The sequence below is a fragment of the Sesamum indicum genome, linkage group LG9 (genome assembly GCF_000512975.1).
Source record: "Sesamum indicum cultivar Zhongzhi No. 13 linkage group LG9, S_indicum_v1.0, whole genome shotgun sequence".
Classification (NCBI taxonomy): Eukaryota; Viridiplantae; Streptophyta; class Magnoliopsida; order Lamiales; family Pedaliaceae; genus Sesamum; species Sesamum indicum.
In genome coordinates, this window is record NC_026153.1 from 3,956,584 (window position 1) to 3,979,973 (window position 23,390).

The following is a 23,390-nucleotide window of genomic DNA, read 5'->3' on the forward strand; positions in this document are numbered from 1 at the left end:
CACTTTCTGCAATTTATGCGTAAAATTATAAGTATTAAATTAAGAAAATGAACATGGGTAGGGTCAGTTTTTGGCTAGGGGTAGACAATACACATACATCAATCCATTTTAAATATTAAGACTACTTAACTAATCTCATAATTAATTATTGGATTTTAGGCTAATGTTATAGGTAGGTAGCTCGGCTGCTGTATTATCCACATGCATGCAGTGCATGCCCTTCCTTTTAATCATCTTTTAGTTGTTAATTTGTCCCACATCAATTTGGATTCTGACTTACCCAAATCTGTAAGTTTAGCCATTCATTAATTTGCATCCACTGCCAAACATTGTTCTGTATTGGTTACGCATTAATCAAAGGGTGTTTTCTGCACGGATTGTAACGGGGACCTGGGTCGAGATATGTCAAAAGGAACATTAAGTAACGTTGAACAAGAGGTAAATGCATTTTTAGAGCATTTCAATTAACGAAAGTCGAAAGTATAGTGCTTTAAATGCATGGTTCGATAGTAAAATTTTAAATAATTGTAACTTTTTGTTCGAGAGATGTTATGGTGTACCTACCTATCATTCCGATCGTCTTCTTGAGGAGAACATAATCTTCACACTTTTGTTGTCAAAGGCCACTATTTTATTGTGAAATTTCATTGTTTCAACCACTGTTCGGGCATTTCTTCAAAGAAAAACATTTCAATATTAGGGTGTTCTTGGCCCGAATTTTGTGTCTTTGTAAGATAATTTAGAAATGGAAGACGAATTCTTTCCATTATTTTTCCCAAATTCTATTGATTCCACCGCTCATCGACACTGTAAGATAATTTCATAAACAGAGGGAGACCAGCCCAAAGAAAAGGCTGTTTTGGGCTGTCCGAGAGACGACCCAAATTGCAAATCCAAACAAAGTGGATTCAGGTTTAAATGGGTTTGTCAAAGTCCCTCAAGATTTTTATAAATTTTGAAGTCATCAGGTTTAAATGGGTCTTCAGACATAATTTTCTGATACTCAAATCATATAATTCGCGATAATTTTAATATCGTTATTTAATTTTTGCACTTTTAAATATATTTTTATTTCATCACATCTTTTCTTACATAAATGCACACCAAAATTAATCCATTCAATCACATTATGTTTTTCAAAATTATAGAAAATAAAATCGAAACCCTTTATCCAAACATATTCTCATTTTTTGCACAAAATTACAAAATTAAAAACTCATTTTTAAACACCAATATAAAATAAATTAACCTTAAATATGTGTGAATAAAGCATTGTTGATTGAAAATTAACTTTAAAAATATAATAAAAAATTAAGTATATTTAAGAATATTTTAGTCCAAGCAGACATAATTTGTCAACCAATGGCATTACCATATAATATATAGTATTAAGATTTCATAATACCGGTACACGAAAATTATGTCATAGAAATTGAAAGACAATTAATGTGTGAACTAATTTAAATTTTTAATATATTTATTTAATAAAATAAAGATATGATGAATAATTGATCAAAACCATTAAAAAAATTAATTCTAAGTATATATGAATATAAAATTACTATAACTAATTAACTGAAAAAATAAATATAAGGGCATTTTACTCGACTCGTTTTGTCTACAATAAATTGTATATACCGATAGATAGATATAAAACGTTATTATAGAAAAAAAATTTCAGATTAGAGAAAACAAAAATAAAAATATACCGCCGTCTGTGGGAATCGAACCCACGACCACATGGTTAAAAGCCATGCGCTCTACCGGCTGAGCTAAGACGGCTTTGTTTATTTGTATTGCTTACTTCTATTTTGTCTAGTTTCATTCCTCCCAATGCTACTACAAAAGAATTTTGTTGAAGAGGCCATTGTTTTATGGGTCACAATTCAATACAATTGTTTTGTCAAGGTGTTATGGTTGAAGATAATATTGAATTTCATAACAAATTTGAGGCTTTATATATTTTTAAGATAATAAATTTGTAATAAGTATATACAAAATATCGTCCTTATACATTTTTATTAATTGATAAATTAAATCAATACATATTTAAATATGGTCTGTTAGGAGCTTAATCCACCAAAAAGTCCATAATAGTCAAATCCAGCATTAGCGAACTACACGTAAAAATTATAGCTCATTTATACTATTAAAATAAAAAATCTTTTCGTCATACCAATTCTTAAATACTCAATTTTACTCTTTAATTCTTTTCTTTCGTTAAAAAAATAGTCCAAATAGTAATATTAAATACTTTCTAATAATTATATAATTATATTTTTTTTCTCTCAACCCACTACTGCATATTTCTTTCTCACAGTCTCCATGTTCTTTTTTTTCCCCACAAACTTCTATAATTTTAATAAATTTATAATTATATTTTATTTTTTCTCTCTCATATTCTCCATATTTTTTACTCATAAGTCTCCATATTTTCATAGTGACTCGTAATTTGCTCGACTCTCACAAGTTGGGAGAAGATTGGACATCCGCAACCAAAAATATGCTTCCAGCCCTTTTATCTTTATTTCAAGATATTATAAGGCTTTAATTTAAATTCATAAAACAAAAATATTTTCCCCTAATTTTTCAGTCTTACAACTATTTTGGTAGACTTAAAATTGGGTAAACAAGCACAATGTTTGTACATAATTTTAATTAATCTATCATAAAGATATTCTTATATAATAGCAATAAATGGAACTGGTGACCAAACCCTCATCCAATTTACTTTTCATGAGATATATATATTATATTATCAATCATGGGCCCCCTTTTCTTTTCACTTATTTTGACACTGCACAAGTATGTCAATGATGTGGTGCCACATTGCTGCTACAGTTCATTACCTTTCACATATTTTATTTTACTAATAATACAAGAAATATAAAATGTTTCAATGTTTGTGTTTGGTCTGGCAAACTAATGTTGTCCATTTCCCCAAACCCTCATCCAATTTAATGTTTCTTTAATAACTATCACAATAATTGTTTATTTATTATTTTTTTCTTCTAATTATCTATACATTTTCACAATCATTAATTGTTATATATACTTTTACAATTTTAATTCAGTATATATATATATATATATATATAACTAAATCAAATATTGAGCTGCAGTGGTAAGTTTTATAATTGTTAGTTTAGAAGATAAATAATATCTTGAAAATAATTCGAGGAGTAAGTGTATTTAACACTATATATAATTGGAGAATAATAAATTTGATGGCACGGTCTTCAATAACTATCTTTTAGTAATTTTTTTCATACATTTTTTTCTTCCCGACATGTTATCTTTTTCCAATATTTTTTTATAATATATTTATACAAATTTATTATTTTGCAGATATTTTGATTGCTTTAAATAAATAATACAAATTATACAAAATTTATTTTAAATAATTTTTAAAAAATATGCATATACACAAAGCATCCCACAGGGGCTATTTACTTTTGTGTGCGTGATAAATAATTGATTGATTTCGATTTGATAAAATATTGAGTATGATAAATTAAAATTTTTTGTTGGTGTTTAGCAGTTTGGAAAAAAATTCTTATTAGAAGTGGATTAAACCATCATACTTCCAAGAGAGATTAAATTATTTGGAACGTGGTGAATTGTAGTTTTTTTTATATATATTAAAGCCAGACCATTCATACTTATAACTTGCATCAAATATTAAGTATGCCCTTCAATTGAATACTTCTTAAAATTACTTATAATTATTGTTTTATAAGAGTGATTCCATGTTAATTAGAAATTTTGTCAATAATATTTTAAGTTAATTTCTTTTATTTATTTTTTAATATAATTTATTGATTTATATATAATTTTTTTATATTTATATTAAATATAAAAAATATTTATTATATATGTATAAAAAAACGTACTAGTTACTGCTACAGTTAAAAGTAAAATAAGGGTAAATTGGAGGCCTAAAGTGCCCGTTGCCTGTTAAATTAGTATCCCAAACTTGGGCCAAATTCTACCCGAAGTGAGTAATCAAGTCCTAAATTTTTAATGCAGTATCAGACATAAATATGGTTAGAACACAAGTTGAAGAAGACATCAGGGACACATTTGTTGGTGTGATCGATACGTTTTGGAGGCGTGTTCGACACGTTTTAAACCTCTTTTTTTATAATTAAAAAAAATTAACTCACTTATCTCATCTAAAAGTTTCGAGAAGAAATTACTGACAACTTGAGAGATAGTTATGGTGATTTAATTAACTTGACTATTAAAATATTTTATTTTATATTTTTTAAAATAAATTGATTATGTATAGTTTTAAAACTACATTTGGTTAAAAATATAAATAGAGGAAATACCTATTTTATATTTCATGTTGATATTGTGCATATTGCATTTTTAATTTTATAAAAAATAAAAACATATATAATAAAAATATATATTATATGATCGTGTCGTATTATACTCTAATTTTTTTATATTTTTTATATCAACGTGCATTATGGATGTGACATTAAAAGTTACAAGGATACACTTGTAAATTCACGCTTCCTAAAGCTGCAAATTTCAGGGCGAATCTGATGTGGGGTGGATCACTAATCCAATTTTACTGCAATCATTTTCTACCGTTGGATGAAAAACATCTGACAAAAATATACCCGTTACAGTTAAAGTAGTGGCAACTCCGTGAATAAGACAAAAATGAAGGGGAAGTACGTGAGGTCAAATTTGCAAATAAGGACAAAAAGAAGGGGCTTCCTCGTAAAGCACGATTGTTGTAATCTCGGTATATCCCTCAACGGTTCCGCTTCCCCGCTTTCTATAAATAGGCCACAGGAAGGCACGCTTTCCACTTCCATTTATCCATCTCCGCATTTTCTCTTTCTATACTTTCTCTCTCTTAGGTTTTACTACTCTCTCTTCTTTCATCTAGACTATGGCACAGGAGGCACAGGCTGAGAACGGGTCCAAGGCTTCTCCGGTGGTCTTCGCGGGGGTGAAGCCTTGGCTGGTGGTGGAGGCTCCCAAGGCGAACGATGCTGTGCAGTTCTACAAGGCGGCGTTCGGAGCGGAGGAGGTGAGCCGCGTGAATCATACCAAGAGAAAGGCGGAGCAGGAGCTGCCGCTGGTCCTCTCCGCTGAACTAAAGCTAGGATCCTCCTCTATTGTTGTCTCTGACCTCACCGATGACGCCTCTACGCCGTACGTTTTTAAGCATTTATCTCATTGTCTAGCTGATTGTCGTGCATGCTTATGGTGTTTGATTTTTTTTTGGCCTAGATCTGTGGTTTTTCTGTTCGCAACTAAATGTTCTCCGTTTTACTCAGTCTCACGTGGTCTTTTTGTTGTTCTGATGCTTGAAATGCTCTCTTCGTTCTCTCCGATTGAAAATATACTAAAAAAAATATGGCAGCACTTTTTTTTATTTTGCTCGCTATCTTTTGTCTTTGCTTCTTCCCTAAGGATATTGACTACTCCTTTAACATTGATGACTAGCATGGATGTGCTTTCTTTTGTTTTTGATGTGTTTTTTTTTCTTATTATGATTAACCATCTCTCGTGTTTTATGCGCTTCCTTTATCTTTCACTTTCTGTTTTGGTCAGTTTGCTCTCTGACTGGATTTGAAGTCTCTATCTATCGGTGATGTTTATAAATATTTGACCAGTCTTAGTTTTATCTTTCGTCTGATGTGATTGGAAATCGCTATTTTGTAGCGTTATATATGATTTTTCTGTTGCGGTAATTCTCTCTAGTCACTCTATCCGATTTTCTCTGACTAAGTAGGTCACATACTTTTCATCATAATAAATACTGAGATGAGGGTAAAAAGTACTCATAAAATAATAGTTAATAGAATGTCAGTAATCCAAGGGATAAATGTTTTTCTAAAAATATGTTGATTTATTACCGTCAGTGTCAAGTCTGCGGTGAGCGGCAGTGTGTTCTGTCTGGAGACCGAAGACGTGGAAGCTGCCGTCTCCAAAGCCGTCGCCGCCGGCGCAGTAGCCGAAGGCGAGATCTCGGAGGGTGAGGGCGCGTGCTGCGGAGGCCGCGTGGGCAGAGTGAAGGACCCCTACGGCAACGTGTGGCTGATCTGCTCACCTTCCAAGAAGTGCGCCGATGTGGCAGCTTAGGAGCCGTCCTAACATTCATCTGATTGTCTAGTCTCTTTTTGTTTCTGTTGCTTCGTTTAGTCAACCCGGACTGACTTTTGATTTGGTAGAAGAAAAGGCGTAGTTGAACACTTAGTTGGAGGTTTGGTTAATCGCTTTTCCTGTTGATGAGTAGTCGTGAAATCTGATCAATCGAACTTGTGTACGCGACTTCTGATTTTAACTCCTACATCTTAATCATCTTTGTGTATTGGCTATTGCTCTCTTTTCTCTAGTTAATTATTAATTTCTCCCATCTGTCAGTGGTGAATCGCTGCTTTGTATTTAATAAGGGTAAATTTGGGCTTTCACGAGAGCTACCTGTTTCTGGTTGATATTTAATATTGCCTCGTTGCACGTGAATTATCCTAACTTTTAGATATTGATATTTTTTTCATATTAATTGGAATGAAAATATTGCAGAATGTGGACCATATAGTATAAATTTTCCTTGTGATGCCACTCAATTATTGTTAATTTATGTAATAACTTTTCCGTCAGTAATGTTTTTTTGGTCAATTAAAAGTCGGGTCTAATTAATTTTATTGTTGTAATGTTAGTTGAGAGAATGTGATGATTATGAGCTTGGTTAAATTTATTGAGATATCATTATCTGATTTAAGCTCCAAATATTGTGATGAATTCATCTAACAATCCGATTATGATGAATTCTATATTTATTATGGGTTCCTAATATTTAGATAGAAGCTTTAGCGATTTAACCATTAAATTTGATTCTCAATGTATGTACATGTTTCGAGTAATGTGCATATCAGCTGTTATCATTTCTTTATATTTAAAAAGAAAAAATTCTCTGGACTTTGTATGAATTTTAAATTGTGAAATTTTAAAAATATAAAGAAATAATGAAATTTTATTTAAAAAGAAGACCTAAAGAGTGGTAAATCATAAATGAGTGTTGGGGGTGGGGGGGTGGGGTAGGGGTTTTTATATTTGAGTAGGTTTGCGTGAAGGGGAAAAAGGTTTCTTCTTGGATGATTAAATGGTTGAGCAACTGGGCTTTGGGCACGCGTCCTATGACTCGCGCTTTTTGGCGATATGCACATCGTTACTTGCTCCGGGGCACCTCTTTTTGACAAAGATTTGTGGTCCCCACTTTCGTCATGTCTTCATGATTTTGTTCGTGGGAGACTTCTCGTGACTAGTTGCTTTCTTTTCTTCTTTTTTGTTTCCGGTAAATTAATCATGAACAACCTAAATGTTGATTATTCTTCTTTCTCTTTGTTTTTTTGTGTGTTGCGGATAATCAATTACATAAATTAGTTTGATATTTTTGGATGATTATAATATCAACCTCCATTTTTTTTAACTATAATTTATCTAATTTTGAGATCTCTCTAACAAAATTCCAATATAGAAAATATTGTTGTTATCATGAAAAAGACTATATGAATTTATATTTGCTCTTGAAATTTGTGACTAATAATTTGGACATATATATCTTTTACAACGGAATTGCATATTTAGTATTATTATATAACTTAGGGGGTTCAAACGTAATATTCTTTCGTAAGTTAAAATCCTAATTGAGTTTAATTGGTAGTTCAGAAATTCTATATATCTTTTTATTTATTAAATAAAATTAAATTAAACCTTTAAATACTTAATATTTAAAAACATTAAATTTAAATTTTTTTGAAGTGAACAATAGATAATTTAGTAATTTTCTCACACTTACCAATTGAACCCAAAAATGGTCCGAGGTTAAATTTTCATAGTCGAGTGGGTCATAAATTGCTCTAATCTCGGTACCCTACCTAATTTACACACAAAAAAATTCATGTCACCCACTCAAATAAATACCCAAACGAATTGCGCAAGATTGAACTGAGAGCATATATTACAAACTAAAAAAAGAAAAACAGATATACCATATGATTCAATAATCCATAACCCATATGACTGACATGATGTCCATCCACCACTGTACCCTTTGTCACTAGTAATTAATTAGCTAGATACCCCTCAAAAAGTCACATATTGCTCTTCTTACCCTCATTTCCAGGCCTGTGACGTTTAGGAAGCATTGATTATGTGCCATCACTTTCAACTCCCATGTACGGCTACCATTTATTACCACTAACCCATATGTTGTAATGCTTACCAAATTTTCATCACCAAAAGTTTACAACATATGGATGTATAATGTGTATAGGGAACGAATACTTAGTCCATTTATAGAGAAAAAATGGATAGGATCATATCTCTGAACTAGTCTGATTTTGTGAGAGATGGGTTGAGTTGCGTGTCTCAGTCAGTTGGTGCAGAGAGATCATAGCTGAGAATTTGGGAACAACTCTCTAGATGGTTTCCAAGTTAGGTTGGCAAGCGTTTGCAGATTTTTAGGACCTAACTCCTAAAGGATTGCACAGTTGGAGTGGGCTTGATGGATCTTCAAATGGGCTTTGAACTGATAAACCCAATCAAGTGAGAGTGCCCAATACTCTTGGGCTTTATTTCATTTCCTACAGTTTATTGGGTCATTGGGCTTTCGAGAAAAGATCAAGACCTTCTATTACAGTTCAAACATAGTGTATTAGTGTCACATCACCCCCTAATAATCCTTTCTCTCACAATAAACTTTAAAATGTGTTGGGCTAAAGCTGGTTACAAATTTACAATTTACCACCGTATTAGCAGTTGGGGTGATGTTTGGATCTGCTTATAGCTTATCAACAAAAATGAAATGGGCTCACACCAATTTTTATTTCAAACCAAAAATCATTGAAAATAAAAAAGCAGAAAGAGGTATGGGAAGTTGACATACACATAATCAAATCAGAATATATATATATATACACACACTTGAATAAATTAATAAATTAAAAGGGAAGAGAGAGAGAGAGGCACATAGCACCAAGCACAACTCACCTCAACGCATGTGGGGTTAACTTCAAAAGCTCATTTTCAACTTTTCTTTTCTATTTTTTGATCACATTATGTCTTCTCCCTCGATCTTTGTGTCCTTCCTTGTAAACTACCATAATTATTAAAGAGTAAAATACACTTTGTATCTTGAATTATTTGTAATCTAATATTTTTCTCTCTAAAGTAATAAATATGACACTTACCTCTTCATTAGATAGAAGGCTCCTTCATGCTTTAAATAATTGTATTATTTTTAATATATTTTAATATTTTGCACATTAAATCATCATTAAATTATTTTTTAACTAATTTTTTTAATAAGTGAAAAAATTATATTAAAAATAGAGTATAAATTAATATATATAATAGCTACACAATAAATATAATCTAATCAACAACTCATATATACTTCTTAAAAGAAATTAACAAATATATATATATATATTAACCAAAAGTTTATATTTTTAGAAAAAAATGAATAAATATATTTTTAGCATATTTTTTTAAAGAAAATATGTTTAAAATCAATATTTAATTATTCATCTTTAGCTAAAAGAATAAATAGTTAATAACTTAATTTTATCACCAGATTAATAAAAACTTTTCATGAATTTTTTTTGTATACTTATTGTACTCGTTTATTAACTTTGAGTTTATAAAAAAAAATCAAACTATTTAACTCATTAATTATATTTTATTTTATTATAAATAAAAGATAATTTTTTTCAATTAAAAAAATTAATCAAACTTAAAATGCAAAATTTCTACAAAAAATTCTTTGAGCTAAATATATATATATATATATATAATATAAGGGCAATATTATCTAAAAATTTAAATGTGGGAGTAAATGTCACATTTATTAATTTATGGGGATAATTATTACATGACAAATAGTCCAGAAAGCAAAGTGTCTTTTACCTATTATTAAATGCAATGTGTTATAAAATCGATGTTCTCAAGTATTATTTGTTCTAATTTCATAAATTCGTCTCTTACCCAATGTTAAATATTGTAATATGAGATGCAATCAGTGTCTCATGGTTTGATTCCACATTGTTTATTTTGGTTTAAGATTTTTTTTTAATAATTTTATGGTGTAAAAATGTCTTATTAAAAACTTAAAAATTGCATAAGTTTATTATGTGTGGTTTTTAGTTACAATTTAGAAGTTAATTAATTGTGTGTGTGTGTGTTTTTCTTTTGTGTATGGACATTAATTTAGTTCATTAACTATTCAACTTTTGACTGTGTCTGTCGAGGTTGAATTATTAGCAAAAGGGGCCTACCAATTTCTTACATGAGCACAGAGACATCAGACATGATTGTGGATATTTCTTACAAAATTAATTTCTTTTTTTTCCGATAAAGGTAATTTTCATTAAGTAAAAAAAAGTATAATAGTACAATACATCTTGCTTAATCTAAGCGGTTTCCTCAGGTCAAGGAATCCGCCATAAGCGATAAAACGCACAAGTGCTAATAGCAGTAGGTAATTCTACACTAAGAATCCTCTACTGCACATCTCGAACCATCGGCGCACCCACAGTGTGTGTATCTCTATGTACTCTATCAAATCGCGTAATGTTGCGCTCATGCCAGATATACAAAATTAATTTCTTAACATTTAATGAACAAAATGAAACAATTATTTGTCTAATTCTGATTATGTAATGAAGTTTATCATTCCATTTACTATCAACACGATGGTAGATTATATTTAGATGAAACGATTTTTTAAATTTTAAGAAAGTATTTAGAAAGAGAATTTCAAACGACTTTATATTAAAATAGTTTAAAATTTATAAATATTTCACAAAACATGGTTTAAAATTAGAATTAAATAATTCAAAAACCATTCGTAATATGAATGATCTAAATAAAGTAAAACTCGTCATTTTATATGAGGGGTACTAGTATGGTGGTTGGCCTATCGGGCCAGATAATTGGGCACGTATCGAAATCAATCATTTTGTGACAATTAAGTTTCCTTAATTGAGATAATTTATTTTTTTCAAATATTTTATTTTACAATCTAAATTTACCTACACACCCCTTAAATTATACCATAAAATTTGAAAAAATATTCATGAGGATCACACTTGAGTTGAGAAGCTCTCCCACTCCCACCAACCAAAAAATCTTGATATTAATGTTGTAGGGCCAATTCCCCCAACACAATTTACTGCTCTCAATAAAGTCCTACAATGTGATGTTGTTCAATTAGATATATGTATATAACTTAATGTAGTATGTACTGTTTGAAAACTTCCAAATAAATTTGACCACCAAGAAAAAATAGCCCATGAATTTTATTTTATGTTAAGTTCAAATAAATTAATATGTATATAGTTTGATGTGATTGGTGTATAATTTATAAAAAATAGTTAATCATATTATATATATATTTGTCATGAAAATGATATATAATGTTAAAATGATAATTATTCGTATTATAACTCTGTATAATAATACTTATAATATAATTTAGGGATTGGAAAAGTTCACCAATCGAAAAGAAATATAGTAATGTCATTCTCAAATCAATATGGAGAAAGCTAGTTTTCGTTCGTTATCAAGAAAAAAATACAATGAGAAGCTAGTATTAAATACGACAAGAAGAAATCTAACTAACAAACTACTAACTAATCAAATCTAAGAATGATAGAAAAATCGTAACAAACACCATGATAGTACAGAAAAGGACAAAATAGCAAAACTGTACAGAAAAGACAAAACAAGAACGGAGGTCGTTGGCGACCTAAGGACCAAGGATGGCGATGCGACCTCGATGCAGCCTGCGATCTCGTGGGGTTACTTTGTTCACAGGGATAATTATACCTCATCTTTTGAACTTTTGTGTAATTATACATGAACCTTATGTGGTTTAGAAAATTACATTTAGTATCTATGGGGTTTGCTTCTATTTAATAAATACGTCATTCCATTAGTTAAAATTTATTAAATTTGTTGATATTAAAGAATAATGAATGAAAATATAACGGTGAAGATATACATACTCACATGCATTAATGTATGAAGATGTATAAGGACAATAAATCAGTAATAAGTCATTTTAGGTGTTAATATGAATTTTTATCTATTTTTTTGGTTAATATCAATAAATTCGGGAATTTTGACTAACAGAAGGATTTATTTATAGATGGAAACAAACCGTAAAAGTATTAAGTATAATTTTCAAAACATAAGAAATTTACATCTAATCACACCAAACTTCAGGCGAATGCAGTGTAATTGTTCCAATAACTTAGACCTAATTTGAAAAAAAGTCATACTTTACCCAAAATTATTATTTTTTAACAAAGAAATTGTGTTCCTAAAATAAATAAATTTGAGCCCTAATTACCAGCTACATAAAATGAAGAGCAATAACAGCTCTGATCAAAAGTGATAAAAGATTTCACCAAATAAAGCTCTAAAGTACTGAAACACAAGAGCAGAAGGCAGAAGTAGAACCTCCTCTCTCTCTCTCTCTCTCCCCCCCCCTCTCATTCTCTCTCTTCCTCACCTCTCTGTTTTGTTGTCTGGTAGTGCTGTTATTCTTAGATATCTGGGCTTCTTTCCTTTCCCTTTTTCCTTCTCTACACTGTCACTCCCTCCCTATTTCCATCTATCCATTTAAGATCGCTTTCTCTCTCAACCCCACATACTATTTCCCTTTCCTGTTGCAAAAGAATAAAGCAAAAACAACCCCATTTTTCACCCCTTTAAATGGGATCCCCCCATGCCCACCAATACAAAGCACCCACAAATATCCCTTCTGAATCACAAGTCAATACCCAAGATTCTTGAACCACCCCTCGTTCTTTCTTTCTTTCTTCACGCCATTCCTTAATTTCCTTCCATGGATGTAAGCGACTACTAGCTTGTGTTAATTTCTTTGCAGAAAACGTGATTTAAGTTGTCTGGTTATTCTTCAAAGTTGTTCATTTGTGTATCTGTGTGTATAGGAGTTTAACTGGAGGAGGAGGCATGTGCCCGCGTTTGGGAGCTGGGATTGCGACGACGACACGCCTTTCACGCAGTGCTTTGAGTCGGCGAGGCAAGCGGGCATGGTGCGGTACAGCTACTGCGAGGACCGGGACTTGTACGTCGCCGGTGATCTGTACGAGAATGATGTTGTTACTCCTGCTATGATTGTTGTTCCTCGCCACCGGGTAAGGTCCATACCTTTATATACTCATGTATTTGGTATATGGTGTCCTTTCTTGATCAATCAATAAACTAGTGAAAATGGAGAAGGAATAATTGTGCTACTTTCCTCGGAATTATGTTGCAGTGTGCACTCGTGTTTTACATTACAATTTTCCAGGAAGATGGTTGATAAGAACGTTTTTTTTTTCGAAAAAATAGGGGTGGTGGAGTAATTTTTAGGAGTTGGTGGATTCTTTTTGTAATATAATGAAAGTTATGAGGTGTTTGTGTAATTATGATGCATTCATTTCATGTATATACATTTGGTGGGTGGGGCGGGATGTTGAGACATTATGCCCTTGTTTTTAACATTGAAAAAGGAAGAAGAAACTTGTTGGTAATTGATTTTAGTCGAATTGTAAACGTATGCAGAAAAATATGAAAAGAAGTTAATTGCAGGAAAGACGTTCCCTTATCAAGTAAACTTTTCTTTTTTTGATTAAGTTGTGATTTTAGTTATAAAAATGAATGCTTTTGTAGTGCTTTTTGGTGGGGGTGGGGATTATTTGTTTATGTCATGATATATGAGAATGAGTATGATTGATTTTTAGGGAAAAGTAGGATATGCAAAAGGGAAAGAAGGGAAAAAGGATGGGTGGGTGGTGTGCGATTATGACTGTGAATTGAAAGCACCACCAATCCCTGTCTCGACCTCCCCCGCTCCTCCACCTAGACGAGCACCGAAAGCTGTCGATGAAGATTTGTACAAGATCTCCCCGGATATCCTCCGTGCCCACGGCAAAAGGGTAAATCTTTAATCCCACCAAACGTTATTCTTAGAATGTAAGGAGATTTTTCAAGTTCCGGATGATCACAACCATTTATATAATGGCCCCACGTAGGGTAGTGTACAACATCAACAGATGGTTGTGATTGTCCGAGGACGTTCTAAGAACTACACAATCCTGCTAAAATATTTGTTTGTTGCAATAGATAGGTGCATTCCTCTTGGTTGTTGAATGAATGAGTGAGACATGACAACATCCTGGTGATCCGATCGGAAAAAATGATGATATTGGTATTACTATATCTCAAACACATGACTCACAATAATATAAGCTTTTAAGCTTTCGACAACGTAATCTGCATAATGTTATTGATAATATTATAAGAAATATATGTCATGTTGTCAAAATACACGAGGGTATTTTTAGGAAGTTTATGAAAGTTTACAGTCAGATCAACCACCGGGATGCGATCGTTTGCTGAAGATAAGTAACAAGGAAGGGCATTTTAATTTCTAAATCTACAGGGGATGGGGAGGAAAATGTGATTATCTCTATTTTTTGGTATTGATGTATTACACCTTTGTATTCTCTTGCAGAAGAGAGCATGGGGTTTCTTTTCAAGCTGCCTGCGCCCAGCTTGTGGCTCTTGAACTCTGGTGAAATCTCATATAGGAAGGACCGGTACATACATGGCAAGAAACAGACAACAATTGTTACTGCTAAAGCTGAATTATATCATGGGGTGTTGGAATAGTGTGATTTGAGTGTAGTAAGCAAATGGAAAGAACCCAGAGATATATATTTGGGGTCAAGGAATTAGAACTCATCAATATCATATGGTAATGGATGAGTGAGTCTTGTTGCTCACTGTTTCTTGGCACTTCTTTTCATCTCTTTTGAGTGCTTTTATGCAGAGCAGTGAATAGTAAAAGTTGTCAAGGCTTGTGAAAAGTAAAAGGTTTCCTTCCCCATGCTATAATTACAGAGTGTTCCTCATCAGTCTTTATTCTTACATCCATGTTGTTTGCTGGTCTCAGGAGTTTGTAAGCTTTTTTGGAGCATTTTGTTTTATTTTTTTCTTAATTTTTTTAAAACAAAATCTCCCATCTTACAAGCTCAAACAAATTTACAAAACTCTTTAAATAAATTTAACCAACCAAACACCCTCCAATACTGCAGACATTGAGTTGTGGGAAAATTGGATGAAATTGAAGCATAAGCAAGTGGGAATTTGGGATTGGGAAGTAAGTGAAATCAAAGTTGGTAGAAGTGATGTGTTTTGTGTTGGAAAGTGGAGTTAAAACTTGAGTTGAGTTATTAGAATGAGAAATGTAAGAAACGTGGTAAAGAATTTGGTTTGAAGTGTATGTCACTTTTGGCCTTGCATCTACCCACCTACATTTTACTCTAAGAATCAACAATTTTTACCAATCCAATTAATCTCTCAAACTCTTTTTGGGTTTCGTATATTCATTGTCCTAAGATCAATCTATAATTTTGGAGGGGGATACCACTTTCCATTCTTACCAGCCAAAATGAAATTTCCACAAAATTTTGAGTTTAGACGCAACCCGGATTTTGTGTCAAGTTGCTGGTTAGAAGGAGAGATGGGGCAACAAAAGATATTTGGAGGGAAGTGGTTTTCTTACTCATATAAATACCTTACTTCTTCTTTGTTTCTTCCATTTTGCACACACTAAGGCTTCTTTTTATTTGACGTGATAGAATTTAAGTAGCATAGATAATTTTAGAATTACAGTTCAACGAACTACAGTAGCGGGCTTTAGCTATTAATACCGCCACCAATTTAAAATAAAGTAAATAAAAAAAATAAAAGTGATTAAGTGGGTTATTCCCACTAATAACTCAAAGTAAAGGTGGCATAAATGTTAAATATTGAAGTCAATTTAAAAATTAGATGTCACTGTGGAAGGACTGCAAGTTTGAAAACCTTATTGATCGACAATAATTCAAGTAGAAGTTTTGTTTAGAAAGATCCATCGATACGTGCAAGAGCAATGTAGATTGAATTTGAATTGAAAAAAATAATTATTTTCAATATTTGAAGGAAAATCGAAAAATTATTATTATTATTATTATTTTTATGAAATTTCATTGGAGGAACTGATTTAAAATAAATTGAAAAGATATGGATTAATTTAAATGGAATCAAATTAAAATGAATAAAATGGTATATTTATTTAAAAAAAAGAAGAAGGAACAAGGGAAATAGAATGGAGGGCACATACATGATAATTGATACAATTAGGTAAGGTCCAAACAAGGCGCAGTAGTGGGCAATCATCAATCTAGAAATAGAAATCAAACGGTCGTCCAACAGTTTCCCCCTTTCCAACAATTTCCACACTCTTCCCGCTCTGCTTCACCATTCCTTCCACCAAACCCTCAAAACCGAAGCCCCGCGCGAAAGCTGATGTGTGGAAGAGGCAGGGGTACTTTGAGGCCCGATGATTTCCCCCGGGCCTGCCATCTCAACGGCCGTCCTGTCCGCCACCTGAATATGGACCGGTAATTCTGCAGAAAACCCCTGAAAATTAAGATTCTGTTTTTAGTTGATTTGTGTTGGATTAATCACTTGGTTTGAAGTTAAAAAAGTGCTGATTTTGAGTAATACTGAAACTTGAGTAGGTACCAGCCATCGTATAACGTTGCCCCCGGGTTCAACGTGCCGGTGGTTCGGCGAGACGAGGAAGGAGATAGCGACGGCGTCGTTTTGCACTGCATGAAGTGGGGGTTGATTCCGAGCTTCACTAAGAAGAATGAAAAGATTGACCACTTTAGAATGGTAATGGAGAATTACTTGTATTGGAGCTTTTTTATTTCTACCCCTTTTTATTTTAATTTATTTATTCTTTTGTCTAGCACAAAAGTACACCGTGCATGTGTTTTCATGTGTAAGGGCTTGTTGTAGCTTGATACAGTTATATTGCTTGCCTGTTGGTGATCGAAAGTTAACTGCAATCAATGTGCACATATCGTGGAATGTATTCGGAGTAGAAGTCTTGGGAACATACCGGATTAAGAATATTGTGGCAGTCTCAGAAGCAAAAGAAGTGAGATTAAGAAGATTGTTCAAAGCTTTTTGAAATGTTTTATCTCGGTGGAACTATTGATTTGAGACCCTTGTATGCTTAGATTAGTGATTCTGAGCCTGTTCATCTAATAATTAGCCTACCAGCTTGAAAGGATAAAGCCTGCTGCTCTGCAACTCAAACTGTGAGTACTAGGCACTAAATCTTAGCAATGTTTGTCTCATGTACCTAACTTTCTGGTATAAATGATGCTATCAGGTTGCCTGGTCATTTAGGTTATTAATCATGGCAGTTTTTCTATCAAGTTAATAATAATTGCCGCTGAGTTGCCATGAGTGGTTATTGGTTGCAAGGAACCCTTTTTATTGACCTTCATGGATTGCTTTTAGTCTTGGACTACCAGTAAGAATATCGTGCAGCACTCCTTTTGAATTTTCTTATCTAGAATGCACTTCTTTATGTTGTTTTCTTCAAGATCTTTCAGGATGCCCTTTAGTCTTAATTCACTATGATTTCTCAAGATAAATCTGTATACAAAATGTTGATGCAAACTGTCTTCCTGCTAATTATGAATACAAACATGTTGATGCTAATGTGTTCATTTTAAATTCATTGAGTGGATACAAACATGTTGATGCGACTGTCTTCCTGCTAATGATGAACCTGAAGTTCACAGGACCCTAGCTGTATCAGTGTTTTATTTGCTGACGACCTTATGGCCCTGCTTATTTATTACATCATTGTACCAGTTCCATTTTGTTGCTCCTGTAAGGAGTATTGTCTTAAATAATGCTAAAGTGGTGAGACATCAAGAAACTTCCTTGTCTCAATGCAATCTGAGTATCGCTGTCATTTGCAGTTTAATGCTCGGTGTGAATCAATTAGGGAGAAGGCTTCTTTCCGTCGACTTCTTCCAAAGAATAGGTGCTTGGTGTCGTTTGAAGGGTATGCACTATGCAATGATATGCATGTAATGTTGTCTACATTTGCTGCTTTTTTTGTACACATATTTGGTATCTTTCCCTTTGCATGAGAGGTTAATTCCACCCGTTTTTGTCCCGATGTACGGCTTATAGCTAGAATCCCTCTTTCTTTCAGCCCACTTTCTCCCATACTGTGTAACTAGTAACTGTCTGTCACCAGCTGCATTCAGCTTTCAATGAACCCTATTCATCTCTTTTCATTCGTCTTTAGTGTTTAGTGTTTACATCCATCAAATTTTGTTTCCAGATTTTATGAATGGAAAAAAGATGGATTGAGAAAGCAACCATACTACATACACTTTAAGGATGGTCGTCCCCTCATCTTTGCTGGACTATTTGATTCTTGGAGAAGTTCAGAAGGTGAAGCATATATTTACATGTTACTTAGTTGTTTACCAATGCAGTCTCTATGGTTTAGTATATGATTTATTTTTTATTTCTTGCGTTCAAAAGAGTAACAGTGTTTAATTGGTTTTGCTATATTTAATTCTTCCTCTGTGACATTTTCCTTGTGTCTAAATAAGCAAACATATTTATAAAAATGTCCATATTTTTTCTGTTTCTGCTTTTCCAGCCCTTTCCTTCTTTCCCCAAGACATGATAGCTGCTGCAACAAAACTCTTACCTCTTCTATGCTTTGTATAAATGCTTATTCATTTGCTCAAACTTTTTTGCTTGTGTTCAGTTGGTTTCCCTTTTCTTAATGCAGGAGAAATCCTTTATTCCTTCACTATCGTCACAACAACTTCATCATCATCTCTGGAATGGCTTCATGGTTTGTATATCTTCAATTAGCATTCACATTATTGCAGCATCTACATTTCTAACCATACTTTGATTCTCTGTTATTGTTATAGACAGGATGCCTGTTGTCTTGGGAAACAAAGAATCAACTGATTCCTGGTTGAATGATGCTCCCTTGTCCAATCTTGACAAAATTCTCAAACCATATGAAGGAACAGATTTGGTAAAGGCCTAAATTCTCTGTTTCTCTTGTTGATGATTACTAGGGATATGAACAAGAATTTGAAAGTCCAACCTTCTCTGGCAGGCTTGGTACCCTGTGACAACCGCGATTGGTAAGCTTTCTTTGAATGGACCAGAGTGCATTAAAGAGGTAAATCTTATTGCACTGTTTGATATATACACCAAATAAAAACTCGACCGTGAAAGTAGTGTTTGGAGAAGAATCTACTTTTATGCTGCTTATGCAATGTGATTCAATTGAAAGTCATCATAGCAAAGAGCTAATAACGCATGCTCTGCAATTCACGTTTGACTGCACATCATTTGGGGCCGGCGTCCATTGTTTTAAGCTTTTTGGTTATAAAATCAGATTCTTAAGAGATCATCTGTAACATGTGGAGGGACTTTGTTCTTTGACTGTAAAATCTATGCATATTCCCAATCCTTGCTGTATATTCTCCTATAAGTAAAAGTAAGGTGTGATCGAGTACTAAGTTTGCCGGACTCAATACAGATACAGATAAAAACAGAGGAGACCAAATCAATCTCACAGTTCTTCTCAAAGAAAGACATATGTGCCAAGCCACCAATTAAGAAAGAGCCCGTCGAAGCTACTGAGCAGGAAAGTATGAAAAATGAACTTGAAAATCAGTCAACACTTGAAAACAAGAGAATGAAGGCTGAATCAGTTCAAAATGGTCAGCAGAAAAGTGTGAAAGAGGAACCTGAAAGCCAATTGACACTTGACAACACCACAGTAACGGCTGAACCAGTTCAGAACAGTCAGCAGAAAAGTGTGAAAGAGGAACCTCAAAGCCAATCAACAGTTCAAAATAGGAGAATGGAGGGCGAACCAGAAGAGAATAGCCAGCAAAAAAGTATGAAAGAGGAACATGATGAAAGCCAAGATGACTACCGTCAAACAACTACCAAGAAAGATGATGGTGATAACACATGTGATATTTATACTCTATCTCCAGAAGGGGCTACCAGTAGCATAGAGAAGCGAGACTACTCGGAGTTTTCTGCTCATGCTAAGCCATCTACTAGAGAAACTGAAAGGCGACATACCACACCAGTAAAAAAGAAAAGCAAAGGTGCAGATGATAAACAACCAACGCTCTTTTCTTACTTTGGGAGAAGCTAATAACTTGTTTGATCTATGCTTTTGCTGCGCTAAGACATCTGTGTACATAAGCATGGTGAATATGGCATGAAGCTGAAGTAGGTGGGAGTTGTTAAACCGCAGGGCAGAAAATTTTGGTTTACCACTCTTTAATGCGGTTTGTAATTTGGTGAACAATGTTATGCTTCTCAGGCTGTATCTTCTGCTCGAGACGCATTTACGCTGAAATTACTCTGTTCCATAGCCGCCTTCTATGAAGATCATCTGCTATATGACTCTGACCTAAATCTTCAGTTCTTGATTGGCACTCTGGTTGGGGTAAACAGGTTTGGGTTAAATCCGAGTACATCCAGAATTGGTGCTTTGCTTGGGGTAGATCTTGAAAAGGGTCTTAAGAGATTATATTGGGGTTTTAAGATGTATGATTTTTTTTCAAAACATGTTCATACCTATATACTCTTGCATAAAAGATAAATATTATATTTATAAATTAAATTAATACTACAAACTAATCAATAGTTTATAGTTTAGACATGTATAAGTAACACATTTTTAAATTTTCAAAAAATAATATATATATATATGTGTGTGTGTGTAAATTTCTAAATTATCACTTCTTTATTTACACAGAACATATATATATTTATAACAAATAAGCAGATTTAACACTTTCATATCTGGATCTCAAGCAGATTGCTTCTCAAATGATCCTTTCCACAGTCCACACGAAGAAACAAACATGAGAACTTAATCTAATCTCAACAGCTGTATATTCAGATATTCTAGTAATGCCTCTACGCTGCCATTGCTATATCCGTAAATGAAGAAATGGCATTTCCAAAGCACCCAAGCAACCAATTAATAAATCTAAACTTCGGTTGATATAGGGTTTTTATCCTGAAAAAGCGATTGGTTGGGGACCGAGGAAGAGAACTATCATCTTAGGTGGCAAGATCATGCGCAAAAGACAAAGAAGAAAACTAATCACCTCTAACAATTTCTTATCGTCTCTTCATTCAGGATGCTGGTTCCAATGGAAGCACATAGCATTCACATGGAGAAGACAAGGAGGGAGATCTCAGGTTCTGTATACAAAGATCAAATGTAGCTAACACAAAAACACACCAATCGCATAAGAGCCTCATCAAATCTTGTGGACATAGCATTTCGAACAAGGCTCAAACTTCTAGTTCATGAACATAATGTGCATAGTATCTCAACTGGCCGAATATTTTAACTGTCCACACATGACAAGTGCAAAATCTTTCCTCGAATTTGACAGCATTATCAGGTATACAACTCCAATCCATATCGAAGGTAGCCTCAATGAACCCTTCCAGCAATTCCTTTTAGGACATATAAACAAGTAAAGGGAATTGTAAAAACATCTGGTATCTGTAGATATACACTGATTCATGGACTTAAAAACCCTACAAAACATGTCAAGAACCATCCGGCTGGGGATACAAGGTGATAATTTATCTTAATGCAAAAGATAAGGACTAATCTCCCCACAAACTTTCTTATAGTCTTTCTCCTTCATACGGGGATATTAATGCGACTTTGGAATCATACCAGCATCGATATCACTCTAACAGAACTTTGCAATCTAACTAGTTCGCCATGCAAATGCTTCAATTTATTGACATTGATAATAAGTACACCTACATCTGAAAGTTGTCCTTTTCCAAGAAATGAAAAACCAGATTGAATGGCATTTGCTAATAGATACAACCAAATACATAGAGATTAGACAAAGAAAGATGACAACACAAGTATGGAATCACGGCGCTCTATGTAGGTGTCAAAAGCATAATATCAAAAGCGAGTACAGAGAAGAGGTGCCATTTCATAAAGATAAACACAGCACCAATCAGGATGACCAATAACACCTCAACTGTTACAAGCTAGTGCCCAAACGAATTAACACAAGCACCCTGCTCATTAGTTATACAGAACAAAATTTTAAATAGAAAAGAGATTGAAATCACAAACAGCAAACAAACAGAAGAAGAAATTAAATCATTTGCAGTTAATAACACCAAGTCATCTATGCAGAACAGAACTTGCTTTTTTCTCCCAACATACAATGAACAGGCATTGAAAGTACAAGAATTATGAATCCCATGTTAAGATAGGGTATTTCGAGCAATCAACATCTGAAATTATCCAATTCTATGTGACTGTAACCATAAATTCAATAACAACAAATACACTCAACCAATTCAATTCATTAATACATGCAACTGGATTATCAAAACTACTACAAAACTTCACTGTTCTATCAGTCTTACCAAGTACAAATGCCATTCAATTCAATCAACAGCCCTAGTAACGTCGCCTACTGCTGTTCAGAATCGAACCCAGCGCACCCAAAACAGCGAAAGCGAAAAGGGGACTCACATCCAATGTGTCAAAAATTGGGGGAATTATATTCCTAAACAGATTCAAATATGGATCACATAAGTCCCTGATAGCAGATAAAGGCTGCCTATCCCACGGAATGTTGGGGAACCAACTGAGCAAAACCCTAACCATCAAAACCCCACTATAAAGATCCAGCCATTTCGCCATTCCGGCGGCCACCACCGTGAACGGCGTGTTCAAAGATCCCATCGGAACATCCCTCGTCGCGGCGAAGAAAGCGGGGCCGGCTGCGGAGAGCACGGGTTCTTTCAATTGCACGGCTAAGCTAAAAATTCCGCGGGCGAAGAACTTTGAGGCGGTTAAGGCGATGGCGAAGAGCGTAGTGATAGTCCTGGTGGAGCCGGAGAGCAAATCCTGAGGTGGGTTTGAGGTCTTGGGCGATTTGATTGGTGGGTTGTCGAGTATCGGGGAAATAAAAGAAGCTGAAATTCTTGATTCTGAGGGTTTGGAGAGAGGGGAAAAAGCAAGGCGTAGGGGGAGGCGTCGGATATTGGCGGAGGGGAGTGAGACTCCAACCATGGGGTGGCGCGGGTCGACGGAAGCCATAGGGCGGCGGAGGATGAGGGTTGTTTGAGTAGCCATGAGAGAAGAAGCCATTTTCCGGAATCCTCCCACTGCTATGTTGTGGCCCTTTTTTGTGGTTCACAATGCTCTCTTCAATCCTCATTACCTCTATTTATCTAATTATTAAAATAAATAATTACAATTATAATTATAATTTTATTGAGATTGTAACTGAAACTTTTAATTTCATAGTTTTATTATTTTTATTCAAATTATTTTAAAACCAAAGCCGATTCGATTATATACATCGTCAAGAGCTTTCAATACGTGTGTAAATATATATATATATATATATATATAAACATATTCA

General features: G+C 33.7%; 4 protein-coding genes and 1 non-coding gene across 5 annotated transcripts; 3 read left to right on the top strand and 2 right to left on the bottom strand.

Annotated features, from left to right (window-relative positions):
* Positions 1,710 to 1,782, bottom strand: TRNAK-UUU. Its single transcript has one exon. It is a non-coding gene; the product is annotated as a tRNA-Lys (tRNA).
* On the top strand, positions 4,818 to 6,387 carry LOC105170523 (uncharacterized protein At5g48480). The gene is made up of 2 exons (XM_011091319.2): positions 4,818 to 5,178; positions 5,892 to 6,387. Exons 1-2 carry the CDS (start codon positions 4,913 to 4,915, stop codon positions 6,109 to 6,111), a joined length of 486 nt encoding a protein of 161 aa, XP_011089621.1. The 5' UTR covers positions 4,818 to 4,912; the 3' UTR covers positions 6,112 to 6,387.
* Positions 12,471 to 14,964, top strand: LOC105170524. Its single transcript, XM_011091321.2, has 4 exons — positions 12,471 to 12,889; positions 12,990 to 13,196; positions 13,785 to 13,979; positions 14,558 to 14,964. The coding sequence occupies exons 1-4, from the start codon at positions 12,884 to 12,886 to the stop codon at positions 14,609 to 14,611; spliced, it is 462 nt and encodes a 153-aa protein (XP_011089623.1). The 5' UTR covers positions 12,471 to 12,883; the 3' UTR covers positions 14,612 to 14,964.
* Positions 16,184 to 20,361, top strand: LOC105170525 (embryonic stem cell-specific 5-hydroxymethylcytosine-binding protein). Its single transcript, XM_011091322.2, has 8 exons — positions 16,184 to 16,490; positions 16,611 to 16,767; positions 17,874 to 17,959; positions 18,245 to 18,357; positions 18,707 to 18,772; positions 18,855 to 18,964; positions 19,049 to 19,114; positions 19,478 to 20,361. The coding sequence occupies exons 1-8, from the start codon at positions 16,396 to 16,398 to the stop codon at positions 20,108 to 20,110; spliced, it is 1,326 nt and encodes a 441-aa protein (XP_011089624.1). The 5' UTR covers positions 16,184 to 16,395; the 3' UTR covers positions 20,111 to 20,361.
* On the bottom strand, positions 22,174 to 23,177 carry LOC105170526 (ylmG homolog protein 1-2, chloroplastic). Its single transcript, XM_011091323.2, has one exon. It carries the CDS (start codon positions 23,111 to 23,113, stop codon positions 22,418 to 22,420), a length of 696 nt encoding a protein of 231 aa, XP_011089625.1. The 5' UTR covers positions 23,114 to 23,177; the 3' UTR covers positions 22,174 to 22,417.